This window comes from Calonectris borealis, chromosome 7 (genome assembly GCF_964195595.1).
Source record: "Calonectris borealis chromosome 7, bCalBor7.hap1.2, whole genome shotgun sequence".
Taxonomy (NCBI): domain Eukaryota; kingdom Metazoa; phylum Chordata; class Aves; order Procellariiformes; family Procellariidae; genus Calonectris; species Calonectris borealis.
This window is the reverse complement of record NC_134318.1, coordinates 21,740,640-21,764,864: the sequence shown is the minus strand read 5'-3', so window position 1 is coordinate 21,764,864 and position 24,225 is coordinate 21,740,640. Positions and strand designations below refer to the sequence as shown.

General features: G+C 41.8%; 2 protein-coding genes and 1 long non-coding RNA gene across 7 annotated transcripts in view; 2 read left to right on the top strand and 1 right to left on the bottom strand.

The window, feature by feature from the left end:
* PIK3AP1 (phosphoinositide-3-kinase adaptor protein 1) overlaps positions 1–9,881 on the top strand; it is a 46,926-nt gene extending 37,045 nt beyond the window's left edge. For 2 of the 3 annotated variants that reach the window (XM_075154498.1, XM_075154497.1), the window contains 8 exons: positions 465–644; positions 1,460–1,522; positions 2,500–2,705; positions 4,305–4,377; positions 4,715–4,870; positions 6,577–6,647; positions 6,825–6,934; positions 8,023–9,881. In XM_075154498.1, the coding sequence (XP_075010599.1) occupies positions 465–644; positions 1,460–1,522; positions 2,500–2,705; positions 4,305–4,377; positions 4,715–4,870; positions 6,577–6,647; positions 6,825–6,934; positions 8,023–8,077 (914 nt within the window). In that variant the 3' untranslated portion in view covers positions 8,078–9,881. The remainder of the gene's footprint in view (positions 1–464; positions 645–1,459; positions 1,523–2,499; positions 2,706–4,304; positions 4,378–4,714; positions 4,871–6,576; positions 6,648–6,824; positions 6,935–8,022) is intronic. The other variant, XM_075154496.1, reaches the window with a different exon arrangement.
* On the bottom strand, positions 8,636–11,371 carry LOC142084208 (uncharacterized). The gene is made up of 2 exons (XR_012674289.1): positions 9,937–11,371; positions 8,636–9,402 (listed from the first exon to the last, which is right to left on the bottom strand). It is a non-coding gene; the product is annotated as an uncharacterized LOC142084208 (long non-coding RNA).
* A 284-nt stretch (positions 11,372–11,655) lies between these two features.
* The window catches only part of TM9SF3 (transmembrane 9 superfamily member 3), a 51,964-nt gene continuing 39,394 nt past the window's right edge, over positions 11,656–24,225 (top strand). For 2 of the 3 annotated variants that reach the window (XM_075154500.1, XM_075154499.1), the window contains exons 1-2: positions 11,656–12,952; positions 22,588–22,783. In XM_075154500.1, coding sequence (XP_075010601.1) covers positions 12,740–12,952; positions 22,588–22,783 — 409 coding nt within the window. In that variant the 5' untranslated portion in view covers positions 11,656–12,739. Of the gene's footprint in view, positions 12,953–13,154; positions 13,440–22,587; positions 22,784–24,225 lie in introns of those variants that run through there. The other variant, XM_075154501.1, reaches the window with a different exon arrangement.

Here is a 24,225-nt window from a genome sequence, read left to right as displayed (position 1 = left end):
CAGCTCCCTCTAAGACACATTGTTCTGAGATCAAATATGTTGTCAACTGATGGCAATTGCTCATTTCAGGAAAAAGAATAATTCTCTGTAGTACTTTGTAGACCACCACAAGTAGCTTTTGGAAACCAGTGCTCTGTTTGATTTGTTAACTGTTATAGTATGTTAATTAACTGGAATTAATTGAACTAACTGTTCCTTGAGTTCCTAAAAACAGTTACGAGATTTTCCACTATGGTTTCTTCACCAAAACAGATGGTACAGGCTTAGTGGCAAACACTTACATGCTACTAGATGTAATGACTTTATCAAGCCCTGTCTTGAAGGGCTTTGTCACTGCAAAGCTGAATGTTTTTGCCTGTGAAATGGCCAGCTTGGTAAGAATGTGGTACATAGTGCATCTGGAGGGATCCAGCATTCAGTGAAGTGGCCAGGTTGTTTTTCTTACAAACTCTACTCTGTTGTAGGCAGTAGCATGGATGTGCCAGATTCAGATGAAGGAGTTTGCCAGCGGTATGGTGAAGATGTGTACTACTCAGTGGAACAAGATACTTTTTCACAGGAAATGGCTAGCAGACCTCCAGTTCCTGTTCCAAGACCAGAATCCAGCTCTCCACAGCCAGACAATGAGCTGTACATCTCCAAAAGTGAGTTGGATCTAAACTGAGGGGACCTAAACTGTAGATTAGTCAACTGTAGAACGGCCTTGACATAGGCTCCAGTTGCCAAATAAACGCCAAGAAAATGTACACGTTTTTGAGACCCCTGGATTATTTGGCTCTGGAGCTGGATTACCTTTGGGATCCAATTTCAGATCTGTTTTTCATCTTCTGCCTACTCTGAAAATGTGGGGATGTTGTATCCCAAGGTCTTGGCCTGAGCTTGCTCTTAATGAAAACAGTAGGATGACAGATTACCCCCAAATGGTATAAACAAATCCAACTAAATAGGAAAGATCCTGATATTATAAGGACACAATCAAGCTAATAAATTGAGACATTGCTGCTCTGTAATGGTATCATTGATTCAATAGCATTTGTATGGGACATGATTCTATACTTCAGTACCTCCCTCTGAGGTGAGTTTTAATTGAAATTGAAGAAAATTGTGCTTCTTGTTTTGCTAGGCAGTTTTGGAAATCTTGGTCATATTTCACAAACATTCTAACAAGAACTACAGTAACATGTGTGAGAGTAATTTCAGTGACTCCTCCTTCCCCCCATGACAGGACTGTGGGGAAAGCATGTCCAGATTTCTCTTAGAGGTGGCTGAGCTAAATTATTTGAGGTCAATAGAAGGGGAGTTCTACTGTACAACTCCTTATCTTGTTTTTTTCAATGGACTTAGTAGGGTAACAGAAGCTGTAATGCACTGCAGAATTGTGTGTGCTTTCCATATTCATCCTTGCTATTTCTGTCTTCATGAGACGCGTTTCGGTATCTAAGGAGTGTTTGTTTTACAGTTTTTGCACAGAAAGCTCAAAGACCCGAGAATCTCTATGTCCCTAGAGGAAAGGTTAAGAAAGGTAAGTCAGAAGTTCACCCTGAAAATCTTTCCAGTAATCCAAAAGCAAATCTGCTGAGGTAGCTTCATTTGTGTGAAATGTGACAGAATAGTCTGTTTTACAAGGCTCTGGGGATAATAGTCCTATATGAATGACCCAGCCTTTCTAACCTTATGTGACACTGGAAACTTTTTATAACTGCAGAGTGTGAGGGGGTACCCTTTTACCATGTACTGTACATATCCCCTGTCTTGGAGTTTATCCTCAGTCAGGATCATAATGATCATTAAAGGCCTTTTTTATGTTGTGACCTATATTACTTCATGGAATCGATGTCCCACTTTTGATCTTCTGGATATAGCCACTGCCTGTTGATCATTATTTTCTGGGATTTAACCTTTAGTGAACTGCTTGCCATTGATCTCTGCACCTCCAAAACTATGCCCTTATTCTTTCATCTCTTACCCTGTGCACTATCAGAGTGCCAGGAACCACATCTGAACCACATTTTATGTGTTGGGAACTCCTCTTTGTGTTGCAAATGAGTTATAAAGAGCCAGCATCAGTAGGATGATTTTTCACCTTTCTGTTTCTGGAGTTACACTGCACAGATTACCTAGGAAGGGTCTAGCTTTGTGACTGCCAAGATGAAAGCTCTGTTTTGTGGACTGCTGAGGAGAGGAAGATTTTTGCAGTGAGGAAGCAGAGCACTTTAAGGAGTACATTTTGTGCTGTTCACTTAAATTATGTTTGTAAGAACAGAGATTATCCCTGGGACATATTTGCATACAAGGCTACCTCTCAGCTGGACTTTTAGCCCTGACAAATAGTAGGATGGCATAAGGACAAAACATTCTTCTGGTTAGGGAAACATTCATTCTGTAATACTGTTTTTTTTGCACCTCTGCTATATCAAGAGTGCTTGAGTTTCTTAGTATTTAGTGAGGAGGGCAGATGCTACAAGTTCAATAATATTTTTGGTGTTCTTCTCTCTTCAGAGACAATAGTCAGGCCTGTAAGGGACCTGTCTCAATCAAGCATATATGATCCATTTGCTGGAATGAAAACCCCAGGTCAACGGCAGCTGATTACATTACAGGAGCAAGTGAAAATGGGCATACTCACCGTTGATGAAGCTGTACTTCATTTTAAGGAGTGGCAACTGAACCAGAAAAAGAGATCAGAGTCATTCCGGTTCCAGCAGGTACAGGCTTATTCCACTGTTTAAGAAATACAGCTGTCTCTCTAGGTGTATATCACAAGCTGTTCAGTGTGGGTACATTTCTTTCCTGGTTGGAGCAGGAAGACTGCTAACACAGTCCCCCAGCTAGCAGAGTTCTCTCCTGACGGAGGGGCTGTTCCCACGCAGCAGCAAGCAGGTTGTTGTTTTACAGATCTCTTTGTCTTGCAGTAATATTGTTAGTTTTTGTAGATGTGTACACTAGGAATTGGGCCAAGTCCAGTTGGCTAAATTACCTCTCTAGAGGTCACCTAGCATCCACCTGCTGGCAAGGGACTCCTGTGATGAGCATTCAGCTTATCGGTTCTCATCGATTTCAGATCAGCGAAGACTCAGTGTCCTAGATGGTGTATTGGCTTTAAAGTCCCATCTTGGAGATGGTCCGATCCCTCCCTGGGTGTTTGATGGCTCCAGAACTACCTGTTCTTTGCAGCTGGGCAAGGTCTAGTAACAGTCATTAGTGAAAGCACCGTGTTTGGGTGGCTTAGCTGAACGAGGGAGTCATTATGTTGGCAGCAGCAACATAATGACTGGTGGAACTAGCAGTCATAGTTTAAAATTTCCATTCTCAGGTTAGAGTGAGGCTCCCTCTTTAAAACCGCTGCCTGCTTCTTTTGGAGCCTTTTGTTCATGCTGCGGCAGTCTGCTCTCACATTTGAGGTGCTGATCTCTAGTGTGTGATGCTGTTTTGGGAGCTGTCAAAACAAAGCCAAGACTTTTCTCCTTCTGATTCTCACTTGGAAGCGTCCTCTCTACCCAGAAACAGTCAGAGTAATCCCTTCTTCTGTCCCTTCTTCTGTCAATAAAGAACGCAGTGCTACTTTAGTAGATGTCTGTAGCAGAGACAGTAGCATGCCCCATCCCATGAACAGCTTTCAAAGTCTCTGCTCCAGATCTTGCCTCATGGTACAGCAATTGCTCCGTCTGCTTTTCCACCTATTCAGGGGTTTCCTCCTCGTACATATATACGAGTTTTCCTGCTGGAAAAGTTGTCTTTTTTTTTTTCCTCCACACCTTTCCTTACTGTAAGGTGCAGTAAGCTGCCACACAATGGTGAAAAGACTTTGCTCCCAGTTACATTTCCAGGTGTCCCCTCTTGCTTCAGTGGGGACATCCTGAATTCTTTCTGAATTGTCCCTCACACTCTGGGATGCGTGCCAGCCTCCTCTGTCCCTGCAGTCAGAATTATCTGTTGATTAGTACAGAAAGAACTGTGCAGTTACATGATAGTGGGTCTTGTTTCTGTGCCACTGTCACAGCAGAAGCAGAAAATAGAGGGAGTTCTAAACCAAACGTGCTGCAACTGCCAGTGAGTCTGTGAACTTGACCTTAACATACATAATGTTAAGGTCAAGAAAAAACTTGGCTTCTGAAAGGCACACATGGGTTTCTGAAGGGAATAGATTAAAACCTGTTGACATGGTTTGGACTTCAGCCAGGTCTAAGCAGGCTTTGTTACAGCTTGGTTGCAAAGTTAGCTGAAATATAATATTGGTATTGTCAGAAAGCTGCTCATCCTCCTTTATCTGAAGCCCCGAAAACAATATCTTGTGTTGTTTTTAGGAAAATCTGAAACGGCTACGAGACAGCATAACCAGGAGGCAAATGGAGAAGCAAAAAAAAGACAGAAGTGCAGGTAACAGTCTTTGATTCTGAAATTCTCTGGTAAGGAAGCAGCTAACAATATTAATAGGCTCTTCAGGCAGAAACTTCTCCATGTGTATTGTTGTTATGTGACATTTTAATATTCACATCCATGTGCCTGTTGGCTAAAACATAGGGAAGTTGCTTTACTCCTCAGTTTCCCAGACTGAGGAAAGGATGTCCACATCTGTGGAGTGAATCTTGATTCATTCATGTACAGTTATGATCACCCTTACGTAATTGTGTTTAACTTTCTTCTTGGGTGTAAAGCTGTCTCTCAGAGGCTATGCTTGCATAGACCCTTCTGAGCTGTTCATTTTCCCTTCCAGATTTGGAAATTACAGTACCCATTCGACATTCTCATAATACTTTGGGGAAAGCAGAATGTGGAATATATGAATACACCCCAAGGAAAAACGTTTTCCCACCAAAAAAGGAGTTAAAGCGAGGAGACTGGAAAACAGAAAGTACATCCAGCACAACAAGTAAGCAACAAGGTTTCCTCTCTACAGGAAAGCTGGATGGAGAATACTTCCCCCGCCTGACTCTGTTCAGGGGACAGGACTTCCCTTCCTGAATCCCGATACGGACACTGCCACCCCAAACCCTGCACGCCTCAGGCAGGCTGTTCTCAAAACTGTAAAAGCAACTCCAGGTACATCAAGTGGTTTGGGCATCTTGTGTCTGCATCTCTGCAGGAGGAGAAGTTGAAAGCTGAGCAAAAGATTCCCTTGAGCCTTCTCAGGGAAGGCATATCACCCGTCTTCAGTTCTTAAAAGTGGATGGCAGCTGCTTTCTTAGAAAAAAGGATGCGCCCTTGCTGCGACTCTCAGCAGACAGTGTGGTCTTCTGGTCTGAAGGGCATAGTTATATTGCAGGCTGGGAACCAGTCTCTACATGTCGTTTCCTCAATTGTTGTAGATAAAGGACAGCATTTTTCATTGGTAACTGTGGGACCTCTTGAGTGACTTGGACAGTCTGCACATTTTTATTATCTTTGGTTTTTATTAGGCTTAATTTGTGCAAATTAAATCTGTGTATTCTCGCTGTTACTGCAGACTGAGCAATTCTTGCAGAAGTCATTAAGATCATTTTGGTCCTCTGAAAGGAAAACTGAGTCCCAGTGAGGTTACTACCTTTGCAGATCTTGGCAAGACATAGCTGACACACATCCAGAGTAGGTGTCAGAGGCAGCTGACTCAGCCAGTAATTTGCATATAAGCTGTTGTGAGAGAAATGTTAATGAGCCTGCAGAGTTTACTGTGTGCAGCTTGGCTCTTTCCCATGGCATGATTGTGAGAACAGACCCTAACACAGTATTTAGCACTCTGAAGTGCTGCTGTTTGTACCAGCTGATAATGAGAGTTACCTCACCAAGGCTAGGGTGGGACTGCATCTTATATGAGAAAACCTCTCTAGCCTCCTTTTCAATGTATAGGTTTCTGAACATTAGTGTCCCAGAATTGCACAGCCCTATAGAACATTATGTATTTATGACTGAAACCAGCCATAGCTGTGTAGGATATATTTGTGAGTTGCTGTACCCTTCAGAGATGGCATGGCTGATTGCAGAAACTTTCCCTACTCTGAGTCCATGCAAGTTAAATGGGTTTGCATAAATGGTTGCTGAAGGTTGTTTGAATAAACTTGTCATTTTTAGCTCTGAAATAGACTAGGAAACATTCCTGTGATGAGTAAGGATTGTTGTGAGAGGAGGTGGTGAACAGCTATTGGGAACAATAACCTCTCAAGCAGTCACTTATTCCAGCAATGAATGTGTGACAGTGCTCAGAGCCATCTATCTCCACACAGTTGTTAAGGACATGGGGACTGATAATTTAAATGTTGGGTGTGTAACACTTGTGACAATATTTACCTGACTTGCCAGGTGATATTGGCAATCAGTTAGATTATGGTTGTGAATATTTAACCAGAAGCCTGGACCTAGGGAGGGCAGAAATCTGCTAGAAAGAAAGCAAAACTGAATGGTATGGTCTGTGTTGTATGAAATGCCATTGTTTGGATCCTGAACATGTGAAAAATAACAGTGGAAATAAATTAATCTAAACAAGCATTAAATGATGGGTGCAAGAGGTAAGCATGAGGTTAGAAGGAGTCCTGAGTTGGTGATTTGTAGTTAAATCACCAGGATTTAATAACCAGTTTGTTTTCTCTTGTTTGCTCACTGCAGGTAGTGCAAGTAACCGCTCCAGCACTCGGAGTATACTGAGTGTCAGCAGTGGGATGGAAGGGGACAGTGAGGTAAGCTCTCACCTCTGCTCGTCCACTGTTCTTAAGTACATGGCTTTGTTTTCATGCAAAAGAAAAGGAGCTCAGGGATGGGATTGCATTTGCAGAAATGGCAAAATGTAGCCACTTCTGTTGTGAAGCTAACAACCAGATTCTGCTTGTCTGTAACCTCTTTTCTTCATTTTGTAGGACAATGAAGTCCCAGAAACGACCAGAAGCCGCAGCCCAATTGCCCACCAAGCAGAAAGGCTGCCTTTCCCAGAAAGGCCTCCCAGAGTGCCTCCTCGAGGCGCAAGCAGGTAAAGCTAAAATGCAGCTCAAACATGAGCTTTCAGTGAATCAATATGGAAGCCTTGGGCAGAAAGCAAGGCAGGAAGCGAATGTGTCTTTCACAAAATCTACCAGACTACTATCTATAAACACACACTGTTAGGAATTGTAAGATCCTTGTTTCTCATCTGTAATACTTGGTGGATTTGGTTTCCTAGTTAGTAACATGTCTATTGCAGTGCTGTCACTGTGGTTCACACACTGCAAGGGGCAGAGCTATTGAAGCACACAACGCTTGCCATAAGACGACTGACCCAGGAAGAGTAGCGTCCTGCCCCTGGCAGAGATTTAGTACCTGATCCTCCTGAGAAGATCCTCTTGGAACACACAGTGTAGTGCAGAGGGAATTCCCTTTTGGCTTTCCCTTGGACTTTTTTTCTTTTTACAAATTTCAGATCTCTCCAAAGCACACTTGTTTACATGTATGATTGGCCTCAAAGCAAGAACTGCACTGGTTTTATACAAGGTGTTGAGGGATTTTGCCTTGATTTGCTCAGACCGTGACAAACTTAAGTAACTTGTAAACATTCCTTTAGTCCAACCAGTGCAAGTCTATGAAATCCAGGCCCCAGAGGCTTATCTAAGTAGAGATGCTAATAAAATTCTCCAACTGTTAAAATAGTAATTACTAATGTGTGGGTGCAGTAAGTTCTGTATGTTGGCTTGGCTCTGGCAAGAATATAGCTGGAATTTATCTGTAGTTAGTTTGAAAAAAAGATTTTTGAATCTTTTGATTTCTTCCTATTGCTCTTCATCTAATTTTCAGGAGAAAGCTACTATACTATCAAAGTTTTACTCCAACCAAGTATTATAGCATCTCTTCCCAGTAATAGTAGAATTACTGCAGCTGGAGAGCAGAAGAAATAACTTGGACAGGAACAGGGCTCTGGCACCTTGGCATCTGCTCTGTTGCTGAATCACTGGTAGCCTGTTTTTCTTCTTGTATGACTATTGCTTGTACAGTATTCTTAGATATGATGTTATTGCATGCAATGTGTTGTTCCAGAACCCTATTCTTTACTATTTTAATGCATTTGTATTCCCTGTCTTTTTGCAGGCCTGTAAGCTGTGAAGGCTTTTATCCTCCACCTGTGCCCCCAAGAGGTCGCTGAATCTCTTAACATCTGTGGAATATGAGATTTTCCTGTTTGTATGTGTGTTTGTACAGATATTTTTGGGTTGTCTTAAATTATTTATAAGTGGAAGCCAAATGTTTTCTTCCCCTTCCTCCTCCCTAAAGCTCTGGCGACTTTTCTCATGATTTTCACTGAGACTTCTTGGCCTTCTATAACTTTTTTGCTTGGAAGAATTTTGGTGCTTTGGGACTTCAAGAAAAAGTATCATGGTTGAGAAGGAGAATGCTGATGTGTGTCTTGGCAGCCCTGCACCAACATAAAGTTTCCCTTTGACCAAGAAAGAACACATGTCCTTTTAGAAAGTAAATCCTGATAAGCATTGTTACCAAAATCCTTGATAAAACCTAAAAGGGCTTGACTGGAAAACATGCTTGAAAAAGTAAAGAAAAAAAGTTGTTCAAAGACTTTGTTTGAAGAACACTCATTACAGCAGGAGCAGGTGAATGTACTGCTGTTTGGCGTAACACTTTGGGTACGGACATACTGACCTTTCAGAAGGTATAGAATCGCCTTCCAGCAATCATTAAACCATGGGAGGATGAGAAGTTGTCTTTATTCAAGAATGTATTTTGCATACAACATTGAAAACGCCTTTTCCTTTCCCCTTCCCTCCCTGAAGAGGACAGACATTAACAAGGTGTTGTGTGTGCTAATTTACCATGAAAATTCCCAAGGCAGCTGGTAAGGGACCTGCTGTATCACAAAACAACTGTACTTAAACCTTTTTTGGGGAGGGGGTGGGTATGTTGTTACTTGAAATCACATGACTGACCTCTCAAATTAGAGGAAGGAACTGGCAGCAATGCTGTGTTCTGTATCTCTTACATGTGTTTGTTGTAGAAGCAATATAAAGGCGTTTCACTTCACGCTCTGGAATAGTATAGTGAGTCTCCAGTTATAAATGCACACACCTCACAAATACCAGCTGTGTCGTTAGCCTGCTGCAGTGGAAACAGGCAGCCTGGGGGCTGGACTCTGCTTGCTCTACTCTTCCTTTCTAGCAATGTGAATCTGCAACATCTGTGTCCAGCCTTTTTTCTGCCTGAGGGCTTACAAACTTAAGGAGAGCTTCCTGGTTTGTCTCTCTGTGTTCCAAATGTAGAAAGCATGTAAAGCAGAAATTAATTTTGATTCCTCATCTCAAGGGACTCGAATGATGGAAGTAAGGTGTTTTGGTTTTTTGGATTTTGTTTTTGTGTTTTTTTTTTTCCTTCCAGGCCGTGCAATCTTCTGTTCATGTCCTGGCCCTTGGGGGACAAGTATAGGGCTCTGGTTGTCCATGAGTGATGCAGATGGCAATTCTGCAAGATAACATTCAGGGTAGCGAATTAAGCATTATTACTGACTTGGTTTTCAAGCCATTCCCCCTCTTCCAGCCCTGAGAGAGACATAGATACATCTGTATTAGGTGATCCCTCAGGTACAGGTAGGACATGTAAAGCTTCTGTCTGGACATGTAAGCTCCCCTTAATATGTAAGAGAGCAGGTGATAGAGCTGTAGCTCCTTTCTCTTGCACAGTGGCAAAGCCAATGTGCGGAGCTGCAGGAGTGACAGACGGCAACTGTGACTCAGCCAGCACCGAGTGAAGGTGGAGAAGCCCCTGCTGCTCTCAGGGGTATAGGCATAAGCTAAATATCATTTATACATTAAACTCATAGGGTGTGACTCCAAGTGCAGTTCATATAGTGTGTCCTTTTGATGATAGAGATATGCAAGTTGTGCTGCAGCCCTATAGCTACAGAGGTGACTTTTTTTTCTTTCCTTTTTTTTTTCTTTTTTTTTTTTCCCCTCAGTGACTTCTCCAGTACCTCTGACACTACAGGCTCTCACTGACAGTTTGTTGTTTGTTCACAGTAGCCAGGGGAACGGTGAGATGGGAGCTGCCTTCCTGTGCTCTTGGAATAAAACAAAGTTCCCAGCACTATTGGGTCAAACTGGAAGCAGGGAAGAAGGTGCTGAAATGAGAAAAATGGTAGCATGGATAAGTGAAGGAAACAGGGATAAAAGAAAGAAACTAAAAGAGGAAATTCAACAGTTTAATTGTCTTCAGCTGTCACACATGCTTTGGTTTGCACACAGCTCCCTCGTTTTGCTCAAAAATTCCCCATCTCCTTAGTGCTAGCTGCAGCTGTGCTTCAGAGCATGGAGCTCATCACATGTGATGTGATAAGAGGAAATTATCTGCTTCCACAGCTGCCAGGCACAAAATAAGGTAGAAATGTAGGATGTGGGGGAGACTGTAACAAGGCAGGAAGGGAAGAGCAAAATCTTAAAGTGTGTCATGCAGAAGGTTTCCTTTCAAAGCTGTTGCACTGAAGCAGACCAGGGATCCATTTTCCCCAGCTAGTTTTTAATTCTGCACCCCCTGCATGCGATAGCCAAATGTCTTCTGTGGGAGGGGTTTACCTGAACTGCATCTGAGCATTTGCCTTTGTGTGGTCCTAATAACATGGTTGTGAACTGGATTTTTATTGCTAGTACTGCAGTGAGGTGGTTTATACCTGATTTGCTGAAAAGTAGCTGTTAAGTAGCCTTTCAGTCCCTCTCCTGTTTGCGGCTTAGATACTTAGTCTGACCTGACCTGTCATACAAAACCAAATGCTATTGGGGCTCTGGTTTGGAGGAGAGGTGAGCTGGGATAGGTGGGGCTGAGTAATATTATAAATGCAATGTTCAGGCCCCTTCTGCACTGCGTAAGGGGGGGAAATTGAAGATGCAGCTGTAGTCTCAGGCATTCCCTTTTCACTTTCTCTTTGTAACTTCTCCTGGATTAGTTAGGGATCTCACTGATCAGCAATCACAGCAAAACTATCACCCTATCAAGGAGAAAAGGAACAGCACTAAAATGGCTTCACTGTTAAATGCAGGTAAACAACTGGAATGCAGGCGTGACTTTCATGTGTCTTGCAGGCCAGCAGAGATACACCTTCTTAGCTGCCAAAACGTGTGTTCCACATTGGTTTGGTTTCATTTAGTTGCTTTAATCCTCTTATGGCTCAGTGTATGGAGTCTTCGTATGTGTAGACTCCAGTGGTGCTGATGAGCATGTGGTGTGTATTGCTTCCACCCAAGATGAGAAGTGCACTGAAACTGAAGCTCAGAGGAGACTGGAGAAGAAAACTGCATGCAACCAGATTGGTTACTCAAGGATATGCTTTGGGGGGAGAGTGGGAATGAAGTGTGTTTCCGTCGAACATTAGAGCTCAAGGACTGAACAGATAATGAAATTGCTGGTACAAAGTAAAAGGCCTGGCCACCTGTAGGGGCATCAACCAATCCACCAAGCTCAGGTGGCAGCTGGCTGGCCCGGGGAAAGTGTTTGCTCTCTGTACGGCGTGCCTCACAAAACCCGCTGCAGCAGATGGCTCTGGCTGGCCCTGTTGTTGACTGAGAGACTTAAGTACTGAATAAACTGAAGATGCTGAAGCCTCCTCTCTCCCTCCCAAGGGTAAGCTACTCTGTTTTGGACTGAGATGCAATGACTAGAAAGAAACATATGGTGTTATCAAAGCTGTCTAGGTTTTTCTTTCTTTTTTTTTTTTTTTTTTAATGTAAACAGAGGTTTTGGATGGGTTTTGACAAGCCTCTCTCTCTAGAGGGACCTTGCTTTGACTGAAATAGGCAGGCAATTGCGAACATACTATCTGGAAAAATCTTCATATAAATGTAGATTGCTAAAATATGTTCAGGGAAGGTAGATTGAATGCCTAAGACTACAAGGGGAAAAGCTTTTAGTGTGGGTATGGTGGTCAGCGGTAAACAGGGAAATCTGTTTTTGCGTCATTCCTACAAAGCATGGATGGCATGTAACAGCACGGAGCAGCTCCTGCATTCTGCTCATGTCCTTCACTGTCTGTCTATTTATTTGTTGGCTTGTCCAGTATTTGAGATGATGGTGTAACCCCTATTTTTTTTTTTAAATATTATGCCTGATAGTCTCTGAAAATTGTATCAGTATTTGTTCAGTTTAAAAATTATCTTATCAATGAATGCTTAATACCGCAAGCTTTTTGGCTTGGGGGTTTGGTTTGGTTTGGGTTTTTTTTACTTTGGACTTGTAGCTTGAGATAGTTCCAAGTTCCCACAAAGGTTTGCAGGCTTTATCTTAGCCAGTACTGACAGAAAACTTGCCATTTGTTACGGCTGGGTGCAGCTTTGCCGCCTCAGTACCTGCCCTCGGACGGGTGTGGCTTTTGGCACTTCAGCGTTCGTGAACCACTTCTGCTTCTAGGGGCGCAGGGAACGGGACCACTTATTTTTGAGGGTACTTGCACACAGCCCTGTGTCACGGTGTTCTCAAATAGTTTTAGATTATTTCATTGATCACTATGTTATGACTTTGCCAATTATAAAATAATTCCCTCAATTAAAAATAACTGAGCTTCAACGCACGCATGCTGAAGGCTGTAATGTCCTAAACGCCCGCGGTGTCTGGGCATTTGGGGTGCCCACTGCCCTCTCCGTGTTTCCGCAGCCACTGTTCCGCCCGCAGGCACCGACTGCCCCCCTCAGCGGGGGAAGCGCCGAGGCCGGGCCCCCCCTACCCTGGGGCGGCGGCCGGGCCCCGCGCAGCGCTCCGGCGCTCGGCTTGGCTCCTGGCGGCAGCCGTAGGCGCCGCGCTTCCGGCGTGCGGCCGGATGACGTGGCCGGGCGGAGCGGAAGTGGCGTCGCAGGTCGGCGTTGGCGGCGGGGCGCGGGCCGGCTCCGCGGCGGGGCCTGCTGCGTGCGCGGGGACGCCGAGGCCCGAGATGGCGGCGCCCGGGCTGCAGCTCTGCGCGGCCGCCGCGCTGCTCCTCCTCCTCCTCCTGTGCCTGCCGCTGCGCGCCCGCGCCGACGAGCACGAGCACACGGTGAGGCGGGTCCCGGCCTCCCCTGGGGGCGCCGCGGCGCTCGGGCCGCAGCCCCGGCCTCCCCGCCCGCGGGCCCTGCTGCCGCCGAGGGGCGGCGGCGCCCGCAGCGGCCCGGAGTGCGCGGTCCGGCGGGCGGGCGGGGCGGAGCGGGGAGCGACGGGCCGCGGCCTGGGGGTGAGCGGGGGCGGCGGCGGCCCTGGCGGCGAGCGGGTGGCTCCCGCCCCGCGGGGCTTCCTTCGTATCCTCTCCGCTGCTCGGGTTATTTTGACCGCGCGAGCCCAGTTTATAGGGGATCGGGTCCTGCTCTGTGTAATTCGGTGTGAGCGGAACGCTCAGGTGCCCGGGGAGGGGCTGCCGGAGGGTTCTGATCCGGTTTGGCCGTCCCTGTGTTGGCCGCTGGCGTGGCAGCCGTGCGGCCGGGTGCCGGAGCGCTGTGCTGACTACCGCGGGTCCCGCCGCTTCCTGGAGCAGATAAAAGCCTCGGCAGGTATGCGCGCTTTGTTTGAAGAGGGCTGCCTTGCTGTTTGACTTGCACTCCGCGGGAATAGTCCTTTCTTCCGGGAGAGTGTTTGCGTTTGCTTCAGAGCAAAAGTACAGCCGGAGCGCGGTTCTGCGCTGGCTGCGCAGTGACAGCCCTGTGGGAAGGCGCTGCAGTGTGACAGCTCGCTTCTGGGAGAGGGAGGTGTATCGTGGGTCTAGGCTGAGGAGTAGGAGTGGGGCAGGGGGCTCTCGGACTTGGAACACTGACATGGACCCCTGAGGAAAATGGGCGCGTAAAACACTGCTGACTTGAGCGCTCACCTGTTGGTATGAGGATAGTTTTTCTAAAGTGCTTGCAATATCACCCAAAAAGAATCTCTGGGAAGTAAGTACCAGTGCTTCATCAGTTTCTGATTTTGCATCAGAGTGTTGTTTCCCATGGGTTTTGGTGTGGGAGGGTGGAAATCTGAGCTAAAACGTGATTTTGGAATGACACTTTGCTGAAAACCATCCCTATTTCCTCACAAGTGGAGTGGGTTAGAGTGTGGCTGTGATTAAACACACTGTCTGTCTGTCTGTCTGTCAGAACTTTTCTGCTCTTGAGCAGCCTGGCTGGTGAACACTTGCTCAGTTTCTTAACATAGCTTTCTCTAGGTCTGGTATGGTAAGCTTAACAAGTGTTTTTAATAAAACAGATAAATAGCATTGATAGTTTTGTATAAGCAATAGTTAATTAGTTGCCTAATTCCATGCATTTATGAGACTTGAAAACTGTTTAGGATTGTCTTTAGTTTTTAAAAGCTAATGGGATTTATCAGTGCTGCAGTTAATAACAGGAAAGTTAAGCTAATACTAAGTACTTTCAAGGAGCAGATATTCTTTGAACTAGCTTAGGTCCCAGTTTTGTTGCTGATCCTGTGGTTTAGGGTTAGATTTCTGCTGAGGTGAGGTGGTTTTCAGCATAACATTGATTTTAAAGGCTGTTTGACTTGAGGAATTTCTAATTATTCATTTAATATTGCTAGTCTTCTGGGGAAAAAAGTATTTCATAAATCTGTCATTGAATTTACTGATTTTTGAGCTCTCCCTTCGCAAGAGAATTCTTCTGATGGTTTTTAGGTCTTCTGAATGATTACCTAAACAATTACCAATAGAAATCACAAGTTCTTTTTGAAGGCTTGTCATTTTTTCATCTAAATTACTCAACTCTTCAAGATTATAACTGTGTCTCTTAGTTTAGTATTCTAGTTCACATGATGTCCAGTTTAGTAACATCACATGATACGTTAGGAATAGTTGATGTAGGAAGACAGTTACCTTTTTTTGGAACGCTGTCTCCTTGCTTAGATATTTTGATACTTTAATATTGTACAGGAGATTGGAGCGGAAGCATTATTAGTATGAATGAAACATGAACAGGGTTTTGTAGTAGTACACTGATTTTGAGATTAAGAACCTGCAGGAAATGTTTCCTAAATACTGCATTTTAATGAATTTCAGTTTTGAATATGATTGCAGTTGGAAGATTAATCTTTCTATAACTGAAGTGCTTTATTACATTTCGGAGGCTCTGCTCGCTTTTGGGGAAGTGGACGGGAAATAGTAGTGTACTGATTTAGGACTTGGTAACTTCAAAATGTACATTTTCACTAACTTTAAGACTTGAATCCTACTGGGAGGAATACACACCATTATGCAGCGCCATTTCCTTATTAATGCTTTAGTGTGCAACTTCTTGTGCCCAAGCACTTGGTCATATCTGGGTGAGGGTGTATTGTTACATCTTGCCATAGTTTGCTTTTAACTGCCGATGTACAGGGCCTTATCTGTATTGAGCATGCTGAACATTTAGAAGTACTGACTTAAGTGTTTAATTCTCCGTGTTAGCAGGTTAATTTTTTAATTCCTTTACTGCTGCTGTAATACATAATACTATACAACATTTATAACATAATACATATGTGTGCTATAATATGTATTTTTGTATTAATATACATTGGCTGTTGATGTTTTAGATGTGTCTGTAGGACTGCATAAGCAAATATTACAAAAGGTAATTGTGAGAGGACTCCGCATGAAGCTCTAGGACTATAAGTATTAGTGTTTCTGGAGATATTAGGTATGGATAGCTTCATTGGATCAATCGCTAAATCCTTTATCTTAAATTTGAATTAGTCTTTAAAAATGGTGTCTGCATTTCTTTAGGGGAAGAATAGTATAAATACAATTATAAGATAAAGACTTGGGTATTTAAAATCAATAGTAAGTGAAGAGAAACTGGGATTTGACACAGCATTTAAAATCTTTGTTATCAAAAGACAGTGCAGCAGCGTAACTTCAGACCACAACAGAACAATTTATCAGGAACTAACTGAAAACTTGTCTGCTGATTCTTTAACTTATTTTCATGCTTCAGAGTGTGTCATGTCCCTGCTTTTTGCCTGTATTCTGGTAATTGCACCATTTTTTGACAGTTTGTCTTTTACTTGTGGAAGTGATAGTGTAGATGAGATACTGGTGCCCTCATCACAATATGTGCTGATCCTGCAGAAGGAGGGTTGGTGGGCTCCTGCCTGGCCTTTGCTTTCATGTCTTTTGTTGCTAGACTTGTTGGAGTTGATGATAAAATACACAAACCATAAAAATACTCTGAAATACCCTGGGGTTTTTGTTGTGGGGGAATAGTCTAGGGAGTAGGTAGCATTTTAATTTTAATGTTGCTTCATTTTCATTATCAGTTCTCTGTAAGCATGGAAATACATGACAAACATTGAAAAAATAAACAAAATCCAGCCTGTATTGCATAGCAAAATTCCTGATTTATAATGATTGAGAAAAGCATTTTTGTTCGACTTTTAACCTGATGAAGTATGTTAAAGCCCTGAGATTGTAAAGCTTGTTTAAAATTAATGCGTAAAATTATGGAATTTGTATGGTATCTGTAAATTGTTGTTTAGAGAAACACTGTAGAAAACATTTCAGTGCATGTAAAATACCTCTTTGCATACAAAGTTGTGTGCAGACGAGTAGCCTGGTTCCTTTTTGAAGTTCTCATGGTTCCATTTTGAAGAGGTGAAATAAATGTCACAGAAGCAGGACGTGGTGTGCCTGAGCAACCTCGTGCCTCTAGGAAGTGTAACAGTAAAAGGACTGCTTGTACAAAGTCCAGACTGTGTTGCTGGTACAGTTGTAGCCATCTTTTGGTGAGGCCCAAAAGTCGGAAGAAATGAAGAGATGTTACTGGAAATAACTGCTCTATCCAAAGGAGAGCATGAGGCTGAAATCCAGTCTAATAGACTATGGATGTGAGCCACAAAAATTGTGCATTACCACAGTGCTTGATAGATAGAATATCTGTAAGATACTGGGGAGTAGAAGCCTGGGATATTACTCGCCAGTTGAATCTTACTTGCTGCCTCTCCTATTTCTTGTCCTGCTTCTGCAGCTTTTCTGTGCTGGTAACAGATAATGTTGGTCCTTTTTTGCCCTGAAATATGTGCTGGTGTTTAGTGAACTGCTTTCTGGAAAGCCTCACTCCAAACTTTAACTTGAGAAAAGGAGTAAAATTACATGCTTTCTGAAACAAACTATCTTGATTTGAATTTATTTTGCTGAATCATCACATAAGATTTGGTAGTTGTAATCCTCTCTGTACCTCCATCTTTTTTTTTTTTTTTTTTTGCAAAGTGTTTTTCATGGTTTACAAAGAATATCAACAACCTGCCAGTCTCATATCCTTTTCTGCAGCCTTTCATATGCTGACTTAATCTAGCCTTAATTGTTTTATAGCATAAATAGTTTATTTTTTTCTAGGGATACCATGCTAATTTCTACGGTTGTGCAAAGAAGACATTAAGTTGTGTTCCACGTCACGAGTACCCTATTGGGTAACAGGAAAGAAAAATGCATGTACTGTGCTGAAGATAATCTCAGCATTGCTATGCTTGGATAGTTTTTAAACCATACTGATGTGTGGAAATTGTCTTTGTATTAAGCCTCAAAGTGGCACACAGACTTGAGTTTTCAGCAGTTGCATTGTCATGGAAGAAATCCACGCTTGGGCGGGTCAGACTGTGCAAGCGTCGTGCCAGTTTAATGTTCTGCAGAGGACTAGAACGGTAGTGTTGCCGGTACGGATGGGTTTAACATGATTTTAGCTTGCACATGCACAACAACTCCATAGCCCAGTGCTCTGAACAGGCAGTGTGACCATATTGTGCTGCTTTGGAACAGATGTCCCCAGCTGTGATGAGGGTTGTAGCCGATACATGATTGCACTTGAGGTGCAGATTGGTCCTCTACCACCTGGGTGGCAATTGCGGAAAAAAGTTTCTGAAGGTTTGCCTCCCATTAATCAGATTTTACCAGCATATGGTAGGTAACTTGTGTTGATGCTGAGACTTGTTCAGGCTGCCAGTGTGTTTTTGCACAGTTGAAATGGATCATTGTATACTCCATAGAGTTACTGAAATTACTGAGCTGAAACTAAGCTTAGTGCAGAAAAAGGTGCAGAGCAAAGCTTGCTATGCTTACAGAATGAGTACTACATTTTTCATAAATTATACTAAGTAAAAGGTATTTAAAATTGTATTTTGTGGTCTTCTCTCATATTTGGAAGTAGCGAGCTCTGTGAATTCTGGCACCGTTACTAAGTTGTTAAATGGTTGTGTCTGTGAATTTTATTAGGATCTCTGAGCTATATGCAGTATATTGTCCCTTCATATGAATCAAAACCAGAAGAGCTTGCTGAGGTATACCAGGGTAAGACTTGCAGCATCTTATTTATTGACCTTTTTTGCCTTGTCAGTAATTGTGTTCTTAACAGGACACTGGTGTCCATCTTCTGGCATATGAAAAGCTGCCTTTCCACCATCTAATTCTGTGCAAACAAGTCAGGAAAGAGAATGAAGAACTAAAAAGAATTTCTGAAATAGCAGTACTTCAGTACAGCAAAATAAGTCCTTCATGTTAGGAAGACATTTGGCACTTGTTTTCATAAGGGATAAAGATAAAATTGCATTGACGCATAAGTGTAACTCTAGATATTAGATTTATGTCACTCAAATTATCTGGCGTCTACTCTGCAGATCATTAATTTTACTTAAAATTATTTTACCATTTGACATGTTACTTCATTACTACTTGTCCCTGTTGCAAGCTTCAGCAGTTTAGATACAGCTGTAATAGGAATATGTTTGGTTTTTTCCTAAAAGTTCTATAGCAGTGATGGGTCAAATAGTAACTCAGGACCATTATCATATGTGAAATGAGAGCAAGAAATTTTTATTTAGATCTCGTATGATGACCGCTATTCTTGGTGAATTTAACTCGCTGGACATGTGACGTGGATATTCTTGCTCATTGTAGTCGACTTCCACTTGTGTTTGTTCCATACCTGTATTGATAGGGAGTTCTTGATACTTTTTTCATGTTTTCTGGGATCTGGCGGAATCTCATTTGCTTGCTGATTATGTAGCAGAAGATGAGGAAACTATCACACTTACAGTTGGTTATGCAAGTTTTATATTGCTGTATAACAATTTTTGAAAGAGACCATTGGGCTCTTTGCATCCTGTCTTATTCCGAGTTGATTCTGATTATGAGTTTTTGCTGACTTGCCTGCTAAGGTTAACAGAAGGCAGTAGGATTTGGATTTGCTCTGTTGCGTTCAAAGCTCAGAGGGTACAGTTGAACAGTTGCTCATCAACCAATATCAGAACAGTCTGTTTTGTCATTTCGTCCAGTGTGTCTAAGGCTGATCACTTACTGATGAAATGAGAATACCTTCTTCAATATGTTCTTTCTGCCAAGAATGAAAGGTGGTGCTATGGAGCTGAAATTTTCTTCCTGTTTTCTATGACTATGAGTTCTCCGCAGTTTGCAGGAGACTCCACATATGCTGAAACAAGCTATAAAAGACCATAACAACAGTTGAAACTACTTCAAGACTGATGATGAACGTGCTGACCAAAATCTGACTGGTACTGATACAACGTACCTGAGTGCTCCCTTGGAACCAGGGCTTTCTTTAGCAAGTTATTTTATGTTATCTCTCTCGTAGTGTGACATTTTTGCTGGAAGATATGTTGTATGTTAGCATTCTCTGAACCTAGAAATCCTCATACAGAGGTGACAGAACAGTCCTACAAGATACTCTAGTTCTTTGTCTTGCATAAATAAGAATTGTTTTCCTGTGTGTTGACGCTGTTATTTGTTGTAGATGCTTTGATATTGTGAAGGCAGTAATGAAAAAGGAAAAAAAAAGCCCCCAAAAACCCAAACCACCACAAACTTGAACTCTTTGATAGCACTGAGTTCTTGCCACCAAATTACCCTACCACTAGGGTAAGATCATAAGGATGAGATATGTCGTGACAGGGAAACGTATTTAAACGTGAAAGCTCATCTTTATAATTGAGAATGGGCAAAACCCAATAAATGTAGGGAGAAGAAAATCTGTTTGAGTTTCTACTAGACACCACCACCCCCCCAAATTTAGGCTGAAGTTGCTTAGGCTGGGTTTCTTACTGTAGCCCTCCTAATTTGGGAGGGCACTGGGAGCACTTGATGGACTGCAAATTCTTATAACTAGGGACTTGCTGATTGTGACTGAGGTGTAGCCTGGGATGGCTGAGGTACTGTGTTCATTTATATAGCAGTCCTGAACAGCTTTCTCTTGGGCTGTTCTGGGATGGTTGTGAGAAAGGAGGAAGTAATGAATGTAGACTGAATTCTTTGCTTATGTTTGGTTTGGTCCCTTTTCTCTCCAGAGCAGACTGATGGCACCTCGGAGTCAGTGTTGGAAAACCTTGTAGGCTCTGAAGGAGGGCTAAGCATCATGCAGATAAAAGACAAATAAAGACCAAATTTGTTATTGTAGATGTTGTAATTACAATGTAGTTACATTTTTGGATCAGAAAATGTAACAAGATTTTGAATAATATGTTCTTAAGAAGTTGGTTTCTGTCACTTGAAGGTGATCTGGTATAGTTCCAAAAATGCAGAGGTCCCAACGCAGTATGAAGCAGGTCAGAAACAAGAAGCTAAGTAAAGCAGTGGTCAATGCTTTCTTTATTCAGGTATTGTCAAAGATGAATTCACAGACCTAAGGATGTTGTCATATTCTATTACTGAAGATTGTACAGAGACATAGCTCAGTTCACATGTAAGCTGTTGCATTACAAGGAATAACGCTAAACTGGGCTCCTGACAAGTTAAGACCATTTTGAGAAAGGGCTGAAAATATGTTCTGCAGCTGCTAGAGGAAGAAACAGAAGACGTGCTAGGCATAACAGATTAGAAAGAGATATGGAGCAACTTGTCCCTTGCTACATTGGCAAGAGCTAGAGGTGATATCGTAGTGCAGATTCTCCACTATCTGCTTCTGCTGCTGAGGGGGCTGGAACTGTGATTTTTCTTTCTTCCTTCCTTCTTTCCTAACTTTCTGTGAAGTTGAACAACTGTGCTGCGCTGGTTGCTGGCAGAGAGGAGGAATGTCTACCTTCTCTTGCTGTGTTGTTTACTCTTTCTTTGCTCTGTCATTGACATTCTTTACCTGTCAGAATTGTTCTGAAGTATATGCTCTGCAAATGGGCAGGTTTGTGAAATTGATAAGTGTTTGGTCTCTGCTGCAGCTCAGAATGAAATTAGTAAAACATTTAAAGTTTCTTGTTGGAGATCACTCACATAAGAGGCTGGAATGACCCTTGTGCATCTTTGTAAACAAAAAAGAGGAGGCTTGTAATTGAGATGACATGTTAGTATAAAGGGATTAAATTATTTTCCAAAGCATGTTTCTTTAAATCCTTGAGTTTAACTTTTAAACACCTCATCTGAAGAATTTATTGCATTCCATGTATAACTAATTATTTCTGAGTTAACCTGTCAGTGTGACTGTGGTTATTCAGAATAAATGGAGTTGAAACCTCTTGTTCATTTGTTAAAAAGGGAGATGCAGAACTGTATTCAGTATTTCAGCTGTGCTCTATGAAATAGTTACAGCTAGTTAACATTTGACTTTCTTTTCCTCTCCAGTGTGTTCTGTGTTTGCATATTGGTTTTAGAATAGTACTTTATTCTTCTGTACTTTAAAAAAAAATCAGGATCTATACGGTGGTTGTGCTTGCAGGTGTGTACAGTTATAAGTAGGGGTTTTTCCTGCCTTAAAAGTTAGATCACTGTCCCTCCTAATCTGTTGAAATCGTAGTAGGTGAGAGAGTCGTGCTGGGTGAGAGGCTTTGTAGTAACCAGCAAACCTGATACCTCATCCAGATGCATTCAGATATAATGCAAGTAATGATTTCAAAGCACTTAATTCTCCTGAATTCGTGCAGTATTTTAATACTGATAGATGAATGGCTTTAAGGACTTTTTTGTTGTTGAAAAGTTATAAGGGCTTGAAAAAAATTACTGGAATAAGTTTTACTTTCCAGTAACTGTGGAAAGCGAAGGATGGATGTTCCCACAGAATTTCATGGCAGCCACCAGATCCTTGCTGTTCTGTTTTTTCATTGTGAGAATGTTGGAAATGTATCAAAATACAGTCCTTCTGTCTGACTTTTTTGTCTCTTGGCTACTGTAGGTATGCCACAGTTTAATTTTAGTGCTTCCTGTGCGGCATTGCGCTCTTCCGGGAATTTCAAATGTAATTTATACCATTACAAAAATGAAAAGGAGTTGCATTTTAGGAAAATACAGTATACCTGTCAGCATGGGTAGATTGCCTGATTTATTTGCTAAGATCTTGTTTAACAAGATGATAGTATATTTCCTTTCTCTCAGTGGAGATGAGTAGAATTTTGCTTTTAACCAATCTGTGCTTCACAAAAGTCGTAAAAGCTTATTTACTTTTGAGACTTCTGCTTTTCTCCACTTCTGCTCTTTGCATCTTCTGCTTCTCTGTTAAATTTGTATGAATCCCCCTCTTCTGATACTTCAGTGATAGGCTCTAAGAAACTGTATGATCAACTAAGCCTTTTTCTTGGTGGGAAAGTAGTCTGAAAAATCTTATCCTAGAATCCCTGCAACCCAAAAGACAAAAATACCTGACTGTCTTTAAATGTAACTGTTGCCTGTGATTGAACTAGCCTTGCTAGTTTCTTGAATATTTTTATTCTGCTGGGCTTCTCATCTAACTCAATAACTTTATCTTTCAGTACCAAGATAAAGAGGAAGTTGTTTTATGGATGAATACAGTAGGACCCTACCACAATCGCCAAGAAACATACAAATACTTCTCCCTTCCTTTCTGTGTGGGATCAAAAAAAAGCATCAGCCATTATCATGAAACCCTAGGAGAGGCACTTCAAGGAGTTGAATTGGAATTTAGTGGTCTTGACATCAAATTTAAAGGTAAGCAATTGAAAGTGCATTTAGTCACTAAAAAAAAACCCACAAACCCTTAAAACTTGATTCTTGAATTAGAAGGACTGAAAGTTTGTTGCTGCTAGCAACTGAGTGTATTTCGTATTGTTGCTTGAAACGCCCTGCAAGTTTGTCTGTTACCATTGGCTTTTTAGTTTACAGTTAAGTTTTCATCTATGTGCCGTTTAGGGAAGATGCTTGCAGCAGATACATGCTTCTGAAGTAACTGATTACATTTTATAAAGTAAAACTAAGCTTTCTGCCTATGAATGATTAAAAGTATATTTACTGGAATTAATATTCTGGAATTATCAATTCTGAAGATGTAATTTTTTCCTATGATGTTGAATACTTGCAGACTCTCTGCAGTTGGAAAGGAGTAGCAAGGACTCAACATCTCAAAGTTCTACCTTAGCACAAAGTTAATTATTGTATCCTTCTGGTTACTGTCTAGTTTAAAATACCTTTGACAAATACCTTTATATTATTGGCTCTAACTCATATGCCAGTCGGGATGGAGCTGGTCGGGTTTTTTTCTGTTGTTTCTTGCCCTCTCCCTCTTTCCATACTGTTCCAGAGATGACATTTAACTTCTTTTGCAAATACATTTCTTGGTGTTAGGGGCTGAGTCTTCTGTTGCGTAATTTCTGTGTGTGTGTTTTGGTACCCAGAGTCCGTTCAGATATCTATAACTGGTAGTTGCAGAGCTTCAAATAATAACAGATTCTTTTTGTCTGTATTGAATTTTAACATTTATATATTTAATCCAATTTGAGTTTCTGTGTATATGTATTTTTTTTTTCCTTTGAAGGCTACACTTCATTGCATCACCAGTACTTAACTGGACGAAGAACTTAAGCATAGTATCTCTTGTCTGAGCATTTGCAATCAGATGGGACTTAGTTTCTGTAAGTTACAAAAGTTTTATCCAAAACTGGACATCTGCAAAATAAGAGACTTGATTATGTTTTTGTTATAAGTAGGATAAGTGGAATAAAAGATTAAAATTTTATTAAAACCGTAAATTCTTCATAAATTTTTAAGTTGCATAAGGGATAGCATCTCTGCATTAGAGGAATTTGGAGTTGAATCTTTCTTTTAAGAAGGGAACTGTACCTGCACAGACACTGGAAAACAGTCCTATTACCGGTTTGCAAGACTTGTAGCCTGCTGAAGATTTTATTCAATATGGGGGAAATAGTTTCCCTGTCAAACCTCATAGCATATGCTCAGAAACGCAAAATGGAAAGAACAGAGAAGGCAACTGGCAGCAATTCAACATGGCTGCGAAGATTAAGTAAAACTTCTATTGTCAGAATATGATAAATATTTATTTTTACAGCCAGTTATATGTGTAATTTTTACTTCCTTTAATTGCCCTATCTTTACAAAGAGATTGTGTTATTCCAGTGACAAGTGTACTCTCTAGA